General features: G+C 37.6%; 1 protein-coding gene across 2 annotated transcripts in view; it reads left to right on the top strand.

The window, feature by feature from the left end:
- The window catches only part of SCFD1 (sec1 family domain containing 1), a 109,338-nt gene extending 94,689 nt beyond the window's left edge, over positions 1 to 14,649 (top strand). Inside the window, exons 24-25 of one of the 2 annotated variants that reach the window (XR_004028055.1) lie at positions 12,573 to 12,641; positions 13,381 to 14,649. Coding sequence is in view for 1 of the 2 variants with exons in the window: in XM_003260713.4 (XP_003260761.1) it covers positions 12,573 to 12,641; positions 13,381 to 13,404 (93 nt within the window). In the remaining variant the exon portion in view is untranslated. The remainder of the gene's footprint in view (positions 1 to 12,572; positions 12,642 to 13,380) is intronic. The other variant, XM_003260713.4, reaches the window with a different exon arrangement.
- The last annotated feature ends 721 nt before the right edge of the window (positions 14,650 to 15,370 follow it).

Below are 15,370 nucleotides of genomic sequence, written 5' to 3'. Positions count from 1 at the left end.
TGCGTTTCTCTAATGATCAGTGATGTTGAGCTTTTTTTCATATGATTTTTAGCCACATGTATGTCTTTTGAAAATGTTCATGTCCTTTGCCCACTTTTTTTATGGGATTTTTTTTTTTTTGAGACAGTCTCACTCCATCGCCCAGGTTGGAGTGCAGTGGTGCCATCTCGGCTCACAGCAACCTCTGCCTCCCAGATTCAAGCGATTCTCCTGCCTCAGCCTCTCAAGTAGCTGAGATTACAGGTGCACCCTTCCACACCCAGCTAATTTTTGTATTTTTAGTAGACACGGAGTTACACCATGTTGGCCAGATTGGTCTTGAACTCCTGACCTCAAGTGATCTGCCCACCTCAGCCTCCTAAAGTGCTGGGATTACAGGTGTGAGCCACCCACCTGGGCTGGGGTAGTTTTTTCTTGTAAAGTTCCTTATAGATGCTGGATATTAGACCTTTGCTGGATGCATAGTTTGCACAAACTTTCTACCATCCTATAGGTTTTCTGTTGATAATTTCTTTTGCTATGTAGAAGCTCTTTAGTTTGATCCCATTTGTCAATTTTTGCTTTTGTTGTGGTTACTTTTGGTGTCTTTGTCATGAAATCTTTGCCCATTCCTGTGTCCAGAATGATATTGCCTAGGTTGTCTTCCAGGGTTTTTATAGTTTAGGGTTTAACATTTAAGTCTTTAATCCATCTTGAGTTGATTTTTGTATGTGGTGTAAGAAAGAGGTCCGGTTTGAGTTTTCTGCATATGGCTAGCCAGTTATCCTAGCACCATTTATTGAATAGGGAGTCCTTTCTCCATTGCTTTTGTCAGGTTTGTCGAAGATCAGATGGTTGTAGGTATGCAGTCTTATTTCTTGGTTCTCTGTTCTGTTTGATTGGTCTGTAGGTCTGTTTTTATACCAGTACCATGCTGTTTTGGCTACTGTATAGCCCTGTAGTATAGTTTGAAGTCTGGTAGCATGGTGCCTCCAGCTTTGTTCTTTTTCCTTATGATTGCCCTGGCTATTTTGGCTCTTTTTTGGTTCCATATGAATTTTAAAATAGTTTTCCCTAGTTCTGTGAAGAATGTCAGTGGTAATTTAATAGGAATAGCATTGAATCTATCAATTGCTTTGGGCAGTATGGCCATTTTAATGATATTTCTTCTTCCTATCCATGAGCATGGAATGTTTTTCCATTTGTTTCTGTCATCTCTGATTTATTTGAGCAGTGGTTTGTAGTTCTGCTTGTAGAGATCTTTCACCTCCCTAGTTAGCTGTATTGAGTATTTTATTCTTTTTGTGGCAGTTGTGAATGGGAGCTTCTTCCTGATTTGGCTCTTGGCTTGACTGTTACTGTTATATAGGCATGCTAGTGATTTTTTGCACATTGATTTTGTATCCTGAGACCTTGCTGAAGTTGTTTATCAGCTTAAGAAGCTTTTGGGCTGAGACTGTGTGGGCCTTTCTAAATATAGGATCATGTCATCTGCATACAGGGACAGTTTGACTTCCTGTCTTCCTATTTGGATGTCTTTTTTCTTTCTCTTGCCTGATTGCCTTGGCCAGAACTTGCAATACTATGTTGAATAGCAGTGATCAGAGAGGGCATCCTTGTCTTGTGCCAGTTTTCAAGTGGGAATGGTTAATACTACTCTAGTTTCATAGCAAAAATTAAGTTGCATGACCAGGCTCAAAAGCAGAAACCAAGGGAATATGACAGAAACCAGATGCTAACCATCTCTATAAACAGTGCTGACAAACTAATACAAGTTGCCCCCTAGTCTTGACTCTAGCACAGGACTACATTCATCACTAGTTAGAACATTTCATTCAGGTTTGGCCAACAGTTAGCAACATGACTGGTTCCAGGTGTTCCCAGGGATAAACACATGGTTGCAATAGACACTTACGCATTCCACACGCTCTTACCCTTGGTTAAGCTTTTTTAATCACTTGTCATCATTCTTCTTTTGGCATCTTTTACATTATGTAACAGAAAAACAAGAAGATAAACACCAAAATACTAATAATTTGTAGTTACTGAAGTAGATTATAACTTTTTAAAAAATTGCAGTTTACCAGATAGTCCAGTGAAAACTTGTTCTTAATCATGTACAGGCTTGACGGTTTTACCTCTTTCTACCACAGAAAGTTGAGTTTTGTGAAATTTTATAACAATTATTAATCTAGTTCTTTCTCTGATAATCTAATCTTTTACCAGAAGACCATCTTGTGGGGGTTTTAATTCAATTTCCTTACACATTTGCTCATTCATTTGGTCATAGGATTTGTTCATATGAACCTCACCAGTGATACCATTTGCACCAAGTAGCAATTACATTATGATTTAGATTGCTTACTAAATGTTTTCTCATCTTTCTCAACAAAATCAGTTCTTGCTTATAGGCCAAAATGTTGTAATTGACTGAGGCACCATAAGTTTCCCATAAATTCATTCTTTTTGCTCGCTCTGCCAAGATACCAGGCCATTTTCCTTGCACTACTTTGGCTTTTAATTGAGGAGCATACTTAATCCTTCTTGAGTCTGAGTACATGTGTCTTTCCATCTTTATGTAACTGTTGAGTTTGTTTTATCATTTTTCCAGGCTGCTTGCCACCATTTCCCTTCCTCCTGAAATAACATTTCTTGTCAACAACCAGTAGGTCATTAAGTCGTCTTGCTCAGTATGTCTCTTTTCATTAAAGGCAAATTGGGCTTACCATAGGACTCATAGAACTGTGCCAGTGTTTCTGCCCAAATTGGTTTAACCACCAAATAAGTTGTTGCCATTTTTTATTGCTTGAATATAGTTTGAATATATCTTTTGGATCCAAAATCTTTCAGGAACCTTTTGAGAGATGGCGGGCGAGGGAAGACAAAAGTTTTCAGTTCCCCAAGACAGTGTCATATGAGTAGTAATTATTCTCAGCAAAAGATCAGGGCTATAAGTGTGTAAGCCCACCTAGTTATCCTTTACTTGGTTTCAGTACTAAGAATTTTTTTAACCTTAGTGCCTTCCGCCCACAGAAACAAGGTACATAGGCATTAGAGCACATGATACTATGACTAGTTGGAAATGCAGCAGTTATTTTATGTCTGTGTTTCTGGACACCTTTCTTAACAAATCATAATTGTGTTTAATAGTTATGTGGTGGTCTGTGACTTCATTGTTCAACAAAATCATTTGTGCGCATTTCAGAGACAACAGTGTCCTAATTTTGCCTCCCAAAAGTGGTTCCCTACAATAGATAAAACCAACAGGAGCCAAAAGGCAAGCATTAGAATTATTCTGTGTTAATCCTCAAGATGTTATTAGCATCAAGATTCAGACAAAATTCTGCAGATTAAATTATTAAATCTCCTGCAACCCCTTAGACAGCTTCAAATAAAGGAGACAATTTCATCAGTTCTTATGGGCACGTGTAAATATAGCTAAGAGCATTCTCTTGCTTCCAGGCTCTTACGAGATACCAAAATAATGTTAACTTTCTCTTTTGCATTATTCACTTGTTGGCTCCCTCTCTGAGAGTAAAGACTTTTCCTCCTTTCTCCTGTCGTTAGTTTTTTACCCTTGACCCCTGAGTTAGGAGACCATCAGATTTGGCAAGAGGACTTACCTGTGGAGCTGACAGCAATGTGAGATTGGCCAGTGCTTTTCCCCTTCGTCCATTCCCAGTCACATGATGTTGAGGTGGATAACTACAAGTTTATAGGACTATCTTGTCCACGTGTGAGGAAAGATTAAACATTAATCTTAAACAAAAAAAAATCATTGATTCCAAGCTTAGATAGGTGACAATAAAAACATTCCATTCCAACATTCCTCAGACAGTTATATTTAGAGGTATTATCTTCATGTCATGTTTGCAACTGATCCTTCTTCCTGAGCTTGTAAATGTAATCCATATCCATGTTCTACATGATAAGTCAGAGAAAAAGAAAAATGTTCAGAAATATGGAGGAAATTGTTAGTTCCTGTGTTATTACTCCACCCCTCCCTTATTTTTCCTGAAGTATCTCTATAATCTATTTAGTGGTGAGTCCCCCTTTAATTCCATGCCTTTTATGTTTTGACACACATTCCATCATGCAAGTAACTCTGTCTCTCATTACCAATTTGAAAAGCGTTTCAAACATTTGCTCCAATACTTTGTTTGGTGAGGTATGTAAGTTAGTCTATGGTAGATAATGGTTGTTAGCACATTGTTGAACTGCACCTGCAGTAAAGTGAGTTTCTTTATCAAATGATACATAAGTAGGAGGTCTAAATTGAAATTGTTTCTGCTGTTAAATAATGTTATTTAATAATGTTAAATATTGTTAAAGGTGATTCCTGCAGCTACCAGGTATACACATCCAAATAAGTGTGTATTCTAGACAAGACCTGTTGCTGTCCATGTGGAACCATAGATAATGGCCACCATAATTCTGTGTGAATGTATGTTTTCATTCCTTTTAGGTATATACCTAAGAGTGGAATTGTTGCGTCACTTAGTAACTAATCATTTGAAGAAAAACAGACTGTTTTCCAAAGCAGCTGCACCATTTTACATTCCCCGCAGCAGTGTATGAGGGTTCTTACTTCTCCACTTCATTACTAACACTTGCTTTGTTATCTGTATTTTCCTGATGACTTATGAAGTCAAGAATCTTTCCACATGTGTATTGGCCATTTGTATATCTTTGGAGAAATGTCTGTTTAGATCCTTTGTCTTATATTTTTTTTTTATTTTTTGAGACGGAGTCTTGTTTTGTCACCCAGGCTGGAGTGCAGGGGCGCAATCTCAGCTCACTGCAACCTCTGCCTCCGGGGTTCAAGCAATTCTCCTGCGTCAGCCTCCCAAGTAACTGGGATTACAGGCACGCACCACCATCATCCACCTTGGCCTCCCAAAGTGTTGGGATTACGGGCTTGAACCACCACGCCTGGCCCCTTTGTCCATTTTTAATTGCGTTATTTTGCCTTTTTGTAATATTGATACAGATCCCGTATCAGATACATGATTTCCAGATTTTTTTCCCCCATTCTCTGGGTTGTCTTTTCTCTTTCTGTGATGGTGTCTTTTAAAGTGCAAAAGTTTATTTCGGCGAAGTCCAGTGTATTTTTTTTTCTTTTGTTGCCTGGGCTTTTCGTGGCATATCTAAGAATCCTTTGCCAAATCTAAGGTCATAAAGATTTGACCCTGAGTTTTCCTCTAAGAATTGTATAATTTTTTAATAGGGTATGAAGATCCAGTTTCATCTTTTTGCATATCCAGTTGTTCCACTGCTATCTGTTGAAAAGACTATTCTTTCTCCCCTGTAATGGTTTTGGAAACCTTGTTGAAAATCACTTGATGTGTATGGGTTTATTTCTGAACTCTCAATTCCATTATTTGGATCTATAGGTCTGTTCTTGTGCCAGTATTACACTGTGTTGATCATCATGGCTTTCTTAGTATATTTTGAAATCAGGACACATGTGAGTCCTACTTTATTGTTTCGGCTTTTCTGGGTCTTTTGCAATTTTTTATGAATTTTAGAATTTGTGAATGTCTACAAAGACTGTGTTAAATCTCTGGATCAATTTGGGGAGTATTTTCATCTTAATGTTAATTAAGGCTTCTGGTCCATGAATAGGGGATGTTTTTCCTTTTATATCTTTAATTTCATTCAATAATATTTTGTAGTCTTCAGAGTATATTTTTATGCTGTTATGAAAGGCATTTTTTTTTTTTAATTTAAGTTTTAGGGTACATGTGCACAACGTACAGGTTTGTTACATATGTATACATGTGCCATGTTGGTGTGCTGCACTCATTAACTCGTCATTTACATTAGGTATATCTCCTAATGCTTTCCCTCCCCCTCCCCCTACCCCACTACAGGTCCCAGTGTAGGATGTTCCCCTTCCTGTGTCCAAGTGTTCTCATTGTTCAATTCCCACCTATGAGTGAGAACATGCGGTGTTTGGTTTTTTGTTCTTGCTATAGTTTGCTGGGAATGATGGTTTCCAGCTTCATCCATGTCCCTACAAAGGACATGAACTCATCCTTTTTTATGGCTGCATAGTATTCCATGGTGTGTATGTGCCACATTTTCTGAATCCAGTCTATCATTGATGGACATTTGGGTTAGTTCCAAGTCTTTGCTATTGTGAATAGTGCCACAATAAACATATGTGTGCATGTGCCTTTATAGCAGCATGATTTATAATCCTTTGGGTATATACCCAGTAATGGGATGGCTGGGTCAAATGGTATTTCTAGTTCTACATCCTTGAGGAATCACCACACTGTCTTCCCCAATGGTTGAACTAGTTTACAGTCCCACCAACAGTGTAAAAGTGTTCCTATTTCTCCACATCCTCTCCAGCACCTGTTGTTTCCTGACTTTTTAATGATGGCCATTCTAACTGGTGTGAGATGGTATCTCATTGTGGTTTTGACTTGCATTTCTCTGTTGGCCAGTGATGATGAGCATTTTTTCATGTGTTTGTTGTTGGCTGCATAAACGTCTTCTTTTGAGAAGTATCTGTTCATATCCTTTGCCCACTTTTTGATGGGGTTGTTTTTTTCTTGTAGATTTGTTTGAGTTCATTGTAGATTCTGGATATTAGCCCTTTGTCAGATGAGTAGATTGCAAAAATTTTTTCCCATTCTGTAGGTTGCCTGTTCACTCTGATGGTAGTTTCTTTTGCTGTGCAGAAGCTCTTTAGTTAGATCCCATTTGTCAATTTTGGCTTTTGTTGCCATTGCTTTTGGTGTTTTAGACATGAAGTCCTTGCCCATGCCTATGTCCTGAATGGCATTGCCTAGGTTTTCTTCTAGGGTTTTTATGGTTTTAGGTCTAACATTTAAGTCTTTAATCCATCTTGAATTAATTTTTGTATAAGGTGTAAGGAAGGGATCCAGTTTCAGCTTTCTACATATGGCTAGCCAGTTTTCCCAGCACCATTTATTAAGTAGGGAATCCTTTCCCTATTTCTTGTTTTTGTCAGGTTTGTCAAAGATCAGATGGTTGTAGATGTGTGGTATTATTTCTGAGGGCTCTGTTCTGTTCCATTTGTCTATATCTCTGTTTTGGTACTAGTACCATGCTGTTTTGGTTACTGTACCCTTGTAGTATAGTTTGAAGTCAGGTGGCGTGATGCCTCCAGCTTTGTTCTTTTGGCTTAGGATTGACTTGTCAATGTGGGCTCTTTTTTGGTTCCATATGAACTTTAAAGTAGTTTTTTCCAATTCTGTGAAGAAAGTCATTGGTAGCTTCATGGAGATGGCATTGAATCTATAAATTACCTTGGGCAGTATGGCCATTTTCAGGATATTGATTCTTCCTATCCATGAGCATGGAATGTTCTTCCATTTGTTTGTATCCTCTTTTATTTCATTGAGCAGTGGTTTGTAGTTCTCCTTGAAGAGGTCCTTCACATCCCTTGTAAGTTGAATTCCTAGGTATTTTATTCTCTTTGTAACAATTGTGAATGGGAGTTCGTTCACTCATGATTTGGCTCTCTGTCTATTATTGATGTATAGGAATGCTTGTGATTTTTGCACATTGATTTTGCATCCTGAGACTTTGCTGAAGTTGCTTATCAGCTTAAGGAGATTTGGGGCTGAGACGATGGGGTTTTCTAGATATACAATCATGTCATCTCCAAACAGGGACAATTTGACTTCCTCTTTTCCTAATTGAATACCCTTTATTTCTTTCTCCTGCCTGATTGCCCTGGCCAGAACTTCCAGCACTGTGTTGAATAGGAGTGGTGAATATCTAGAAAACCCCATCGTCTCAGCCCAAAATCTCCTTAAGCTGATAAGCAACTTCAGCAAAGTCTCAGGATACAAAATCAATGTGCAAAAATCTCAAGCATTCCTATACATCAATAATAGACAGAGAGCCAAATCATGAGTGAACTCCCATTCACAATTGCTTCAAAGAGAATAAAATACCTAGGAATCCAACTTACAAGGGATGTGAAGGACCTCTTCAAGGAGAACTACAAACCACTGCTCAATGAAATAAAAGAGGATACAAACAAATGGAAGAACATTCCATGCTCATGGATAGGAAGAATCAATATCCTGAAAATGGCCATACTGCCCAAGGTAATTTATAGATTCAATGCCATCCCCATCAAGCTACCAATGACTTTCTTCACAGAATTGGAAAAAACTACTTTAAAGTTCATATGGAACCAAAAAAGAGCCCACATTGACAAGTCAATCCTAAGCCAAAAGAACAAAGCTGGAGGCATCACACTACCTGACTTCAAACTATACTACAAGGCTACAGTAACCAAAACAGCATGGTACTGGTACCACAACAGAGACATAGATCAATGGAACAGAACAGAGCCCTCAGAAATAATGCTACATATCTACAACTATCTGATCTTTGACAAATCTGACAAAAAACAAGCAATGGGGAAGGGATTCCCTATTTAATAAATGGTGCTGGGAAAACTGGCTAGCCATATGTAGAAAGCTGAAACTGGATCCCTTCCTTACACCTTATACAAAAATTAATTCAAGATGGATTAAAGACTTAAATGTTAGACCTAAAACCATTAAAATCCTACAAGAAAACCTAGGCAATACCACTCAGGACATAGGTGTGGGCAAGGACTTCATGTCTAAAACACCAAAAGCCATGGCAACAAAAGCCAAAATTGACAAATGGGATCTAATTAAACTAAAGAGCTTCTGCACAGCAAAAGAAACTACCATCAGAGTGAACAGACAACCTACAGAATGGGAGAAAATTTTTGCAACCTACTCATCTGACAAAGGGCTAATATCCAGAATCTACAATGAACTCAAACAAATTTACAAGAAAAAAACAAACAACCCCATCAAAAAGTGGGTGAAGGACATGAACAGACACTTCTCAAAAGAAGACATTTATGCAGCCAAAAAACACATGAAAAAATGCTCATCATCACTGGCCATCAGAGAAATGCAAATCAAAACCACAGTGAGATACCATCTCACACCAGTTAGAATGGCCATCATTAAAATGTCAGGAAACAACAGGTGCTGGAGAGGATGTGGAGAAATAGGAACACTTTTACACTGTTGGTGGGACTGTAAACTAGTTCAACCATTGTGGAAGTCAGTGTGGTGATTCCTCAGGGATCTAGAACTAGAAATACCATTTGACCCAGCCATCCCATTACTGGGTATAGACCCAAAGGACTATAAATCATGCTGCTATAAAGACACATGCACACATATGTTTATTGCGGCACTATTCACAATAGCAAAGAGTTGGAACCAACCCAAATGTCCAACAACGATAGACTGGATTAAGAAAATGTGGCACATATACACCATGGAATACTATGCAGCCATAAAAAAGGATGAGTTCATGTCCTTTGTAGGGACATGGATGAAGCTGGAAACCATCATTCTCAGTAAACTATTGCAAGGACAAAAAACCAAACACCGCATGTTCTCACTCATAGGTGGGAACTGAACAATGAGAACTCATGGACACAGGAAGGGGAACATCACACTCCGGGGACTGTTGTGGGGTGGGGGCAGGGACAGCATTAGGAGATATACCTAATGCTAAATGACGAGTTAATGGGTGCAGCAAAACAACATGGCACATGGATACATATGTAACAAACCTGCACATCGTGCACTTGTACCCTAAAACCTAAAGTATAATAATAATAAAAAAAAAAAGGAGTGATGAGAGAGGGCATCCCTGTCTTGTGCCAGTTTTCAAAGGGAATGCTTCCAGTTTTTGCCCATTCAGTATGATATTGGCTGTGGGTTTATCATAAATAGCTCTTATTATTTTGAGATACATCCCATCAATACCCAATTCATTGAGAGTTTTTAGCATGAAGGGCTGTTGAATTTTGTCAAAGACGAAAGGCATTTTCTTAAGTTCATTTTTGGATTCCTCATTCCAAGTGCATAAAAATCCAACTGATTTTTATATGTTGATCTTACGTTTCACAGCCTTGCTGAGTTTATTAGTTCTAATTGTTTTTAATGGATTTTTAGGAGTTTCTATATACGAGATCATGTTATCTATAAATATAGTTTTGCTTCTTTTCTATCTTCTGCAACTGCCCTGCCTAGAACCTTCAATACATTGTTGAATAGAAGAGGCAAGAGCAGACATCCTTGTCTTCTTTCTGATCATATGGGCAAAGCATCTAGTTTTTGACCATTATATATTTTATTATATTATTCATAGATGCCCTATAGATCCATTAAATTTTTAGTAGCTACTAAGCCCCCCAGTTTATTGTTCTGAGAGGATTTTTAAATCCCTTTTAGTCTTGGTTTTTTTGTCCTGAATAATCCTAATCTTTTCCCTACCATTCAGCCCTATTAAGAAGGAACTGAGCTAGTAGGTCTATGACAGCCTTCCTCACATCATTAGAAACCTGTGTCAGTACAGTCTCGTAGTATGAAACTAAGCATGCGACTGTGCCTACATGAGACTTGCAATACAGAATTAACTAAAATGGCCCTTGGTTTATACTAGTCCATGACATAAGGGGCAAGTTCCAGAAAATACTACTATAATTCTGATTTATTTAGTAATGTTGTTAATTTAACTCACAATGTAAATGCTATTTGGTATAACTTTGGTATAATTGGTAAAAAATAATTTGACTGATTTTATCAAAACATTTGATAATACTAATATTGATGAATTGGGAACTTGACTTAAAACCACAAGGTATTCTCTTGATGGAAGGTGATTGGTTAGAGAAAGAACTACATTGAGTTAATTTTACATTGAATCAATATATTGGTACATTTTATAAAGTTCAATTTTTTTTTTTTTTTTTTTTTTTTTTTTTTTTTTTTTTTTTTTTTTTTTGAGACAGAGTCTCGTTCTCTCACCCAGGCTGGAGTGTAGTGGCGCAGTCTTGGCTCACTGCAACCTCTGCCTCCCGAGTTCAAGCAATTCTCCTGCCTCAGCCTCCTGGGTAGCTGGTTTTACAGGCACGTGCCACCACATCTGGCTAATTTTTGTATTTTTAGTAGAGACAGGGTTTCACCATGCTGGCCAGGCTGGTCTCGAACTCCTGACCTTGTGATCCACTTGCCTCGGCCTCCCAAAGTGCTGAGATTACAGGTTGGAGTCACCGCACCCTGCCCATAAAGTTCAGTTTTTAACTGACAGAGGAAGTAAAGGGGTCATCAAGCTTGTACATGATTAAGAACAAATTTGCACTGGAATGTTTGGTAAACTACAGTGTTTCTTTAAAATTACACCTACACTTCATTGGATGGCTAGAAACGATTAGAAAAGAATGATGGTGAGTAATTTGGTTAAGAAAGCTTGGTCCAGGGTGGGGACTATACAAGTCAGGATTAATCTCAACTGGGCTACTGTACCCCTGTGCTTATCTCCAAGAATACCAGGATCCATGGTGCTGATGTTTAGCCAAACCTGAATGAAGTACTAACTAGTGATGAATTCTGGGCCTGGCCTAGAGACTATGATAAACCAGGGGGCAACCTTGGGCTGGCTTGCCAGCATTGTTTAATAGAAAATGTAAAGATGGATTTTACATTTTTCACGTGGTTTCTGTCATGTTCCCTTGGTTTCTGCAGTTGAGCCTGGTCATGCTGGTCATGCAGCCCAATTTTGCCTACCTGACCAGAGAGGCATAAAAGACCTCTCCTTGAACAAGAATCAGGTTCTCCTGAGAGCTATGCCTAGAAGTTTTGGACCCCCTAATGTTTCCCTGTGCCTGCTTTCTCCTTGCATACTGTGACCTCTACCTTTAATTAATGCCATTGAGCCACAAGAATCCCGATTATATGACCCATATACCATCTCATTTTGAAAAAAATCTGAGTTGTGGCTTTTATTTATTCTCAGAGATGGCCAGCTAGGACATGTATTCAGCCAACAATGTTTGCTCAACTTGTACGTCACAGAGTTGTGTTACAAAGCCATCATTCCTCTGTTCTTTGATGAATCCTCAAATTACTTTGTTCTAGAATAAACTTTTTTATATTACAAAAGAAATCTCATGAATTTACCTTCAGGTTCACAATACATACAAGAAATTAGCAAATCGCTAATAGAGAAGTTTTGGCTGTTGTGATTGGGTTCCAACATTATAACTATGACTTTCATTCCTGATTTTGACAATGTGGAATGAGATGTATTAACTTATAAATACTATGTTGCTCAAGTGAGACTAAAAGCACAGTCCATGCAACCCGCACCATAGCCCACTTTCAGCATAAAGAAACTCAAATGTATTCTTCAAGTAGTACACATCCTACATTGGAAGAATGTTGTTCTAAGATTGTATAGGTAACTGTTGCTCCTGTGAAATTTGACAGTCAGATTCCTTCTATTTTTAGTGTAATAGGAAATGGCACCAATAGTGTGCCATAGTATATATTTTGGGGGACAAAAATACTATGCTCATTTCACCACTTTATTCCTCTTTATTTCATGCAATTTTATGTAGATGTGTACACTAAAATCCAACACTGTCCCAAAGAAAGACTGTTAAGAATAACAAAAAAAACTAGCATATTAATCTCTTTTCTTGGGAATACTGAATATATTTCTTGTTACTTGTATCTAAGTTCTGACTCTGATTTTTACAGGGGAAACAAGGCAAACACATTTTATATGGCTGCAGTGAGCTTTTTAATGCTACACAGTTCATAAAACAGGTAAAGTATACCTTTGTTGTTTGTTTCTGTTAACATACCCCTAGTTGCTATTGGTATTTTTCAAAAGAGAGAAAGAAAACCACTTACTCACCTGAACCAGCTGAAACCAAAGCCATCCAGCTATACCAAGATAAGGTGTTTTCATGGACGACTAAGAAAACCTTGATAAGAATAATGTTTCCAGTAGGAGTGTGCCCATCCTTCCAGAACCGAAAGCCTTTTCTTTGGCTTTTAATGATCCTTTAGAAATACAAAAATATATGAGAACTGTCAGTAGTGTGTCACTCATGACATTTCTCTTTATATTGTCACAAAGTTAGCACTAATTTTTTTAATTCCCAGGGTTTTTCTTTTCCATCAATTGAACATTACCTAATAATGTTTACATTTCTTTACTATGACAATGTTTATTGCAATTCCATTTTCTTTTCTTGGTAGAGACAGTCTCTCGCTATGTTGCCAAGGCTGGTCTCAAACTCCTGGCCTCAAGTGATCCTCCCACCTCAGCCTCCCAAATAGCTAGGATTACAGGCATGAGCCACCATGACCAGCCTTCAGTTTTTAAATATCTACAAATCTTTAACATTTGAGTTAGTGGTGAACATTAAGATTTATTATTCTAGGAATGCAGTGAATAAAATAGGAAGTGTAATTTATTAAGGGGTTTACAAATATGTTTGAATGTTTCTTTTGTGATCTTTTTTAAAAGTTTTATGTATGATTTTGTGTTTTGTTTCAGTTGTCACAACTTGGGCAAAAGTAACACAGAACCTTACTATGATCATCTACTTGGATAATCCACTTGGAATGTGGATAAATGTAAAAAGAAGAAAAGTTAGAAGAGCAGTATGTTTCCTTCTCTGTAACAGTGTCCTAATAGTGAAAATCAGTTATTTGTTAATTTTTAAGGAAATTCTATACTTAATATGTATTGATTAAAAGAATAAAACATTTCAGAAATAAAATGTCAACATTGTTCATTTTCTCTGATAAATGAGAAAGTACTTTGGAAGTAAGGCAAGCTCCATCTGAGTATAATATTAAAATACTAATATAATAACTAATAGGTTATGATTGAAGCTGGTGACATTTTAAGGTTATCATATTCAAATTTTATTTGATTGGTTCATGAGTCCCCTACTTGTATACATTTTAATTATACAACTACTTTCTCATAGTTTGTTGGGTATCCATGTTGCCTCTAGATTTTAGATGGAGATTTTAAGCCACTTTAAGTTCTCTTCTTCTGTCACACCTATGTATATTTTATCACATAAAGTCCCTCCTTCATATAATGGTGATCAAGGCAATACTAACATGATTTGGAATGGACAAATACAAAACATTCATCTCATGAAGTTGTAAATAGTACGTAAGAGTTAGTGTTAAACTTGATTCCAAGCTTCTTTGGTATGCAGTACTTACGACAAGAAGTATTGATCAGTCATACCGTTCAGCACATCCATAAGATAAAAAGCAAGCCAATTGCTTGAAAGGGAAGAAAAATAAACATTTCCTATTATAAAGGCCAGGGAGCTTTCCCTCCTAATGAGCCTCATATCAGCAGGAATCTATAATGTTACAGACAATACACTGACAATACATACAAGATTCACAGGTCAAGAAAAATAATTCTAGATAGGTAAGGGTCTGTTAATCTGACTGACTTATTCCTGAGACAAAAGTGTGTGGTGGAATGGAAGGACTGAGAATACATCAGGCAGTTTTTGTAAGTAACATAAGTAACGTTTATCCTATGCAGCCAGCTAGTTAAAGTCATATGCCTAAAAAAGGATCATAGAAAGAACACAATCCCCAAACAGTCTACCTCACTGGGGTATGAGCTGAAAGAAAGAATCTCCTGTCAGAGTCCAGATTATATTTTTTTAACTTAATACAGACACAAGTAATCAGGGTACTAAAGTTTGATGACACCAGTAATTATAGCCTAGAAAAAAATGTTATAGCAAATGTAATCAAATACTAACCTTGGCTGTTAAAAAAAAAAGAGAGAGCACCGTGGAAATGTGTTCAGGACAAACACAAAATGGCAGAGAATAGCTCACACCAAATACGAGATTTCCTCTCTTAGTGCCAGCAATGTGCATCACACATTTACTTTATTCAGTGTTCATCAAGCTTGCAAAACTTCTACACTGCTCCTGACAGTGTACTAATAGTATTTGAAATGTAATTTCAGGACTTTCCCTGCACATTAATTTGTTTAAATGTTATACTGAGTCTTTGAGACATAAATAAAAATATTCCATACATAAACGTCAAAAATATCTCTCTTCAAGCAATAAATTATGACAGGGCTAGAGAGGAAAAAAAGATGAAATTTAGGTATAAAAAGTCAAGATCCTTTCTATAAAGAAAACACTGGGCCGGGCGCAGTGGCTAACGCCTGTAATCCCAGCACTTTGGGAGGCCAAGGCGGGCAGATTGCCTGAGGTCAGGAGTTCGAGACCAGCCTGGCCAACATGGTGAAACCCTGTCTCACTAAAAATACAAAAATTAGCTGGACGTGGTAGCAGGCACCTGTAATCCCAGCTACTCAGGAGGCTAAGACAGGAGAATCTGTTGAACCTGGGAGGTGGAGGTTGCATTGAGCCAAGATCACACCACTGCACTCCAGCCTGGGCCGCAAGAGCAAAACTGTGTCTCAAAAAAAGACAACATTAACTGGAGAAAGATTTAGTGAGCATACAGATATAAAAGTTGTTAGA

Source organism: Nomascus leucogenys, chromosome 22a, assembly GCF_006542625.1.
Source record: "Nomascus leucogenys isolate Asia chromosome 22a, Asia_NLE_v1, whole genome shotgun sequence".
NCBI lineage: Eukaryota > Metazoa > Chordata > Mammalia > Primates > Hylobatidae > Nomascus > Nomascus leucogenys.
Note: the sequence above shows the minus strand (reverse complement) of the source record. Positions and strands in the feature narration are given on the sequence as shown.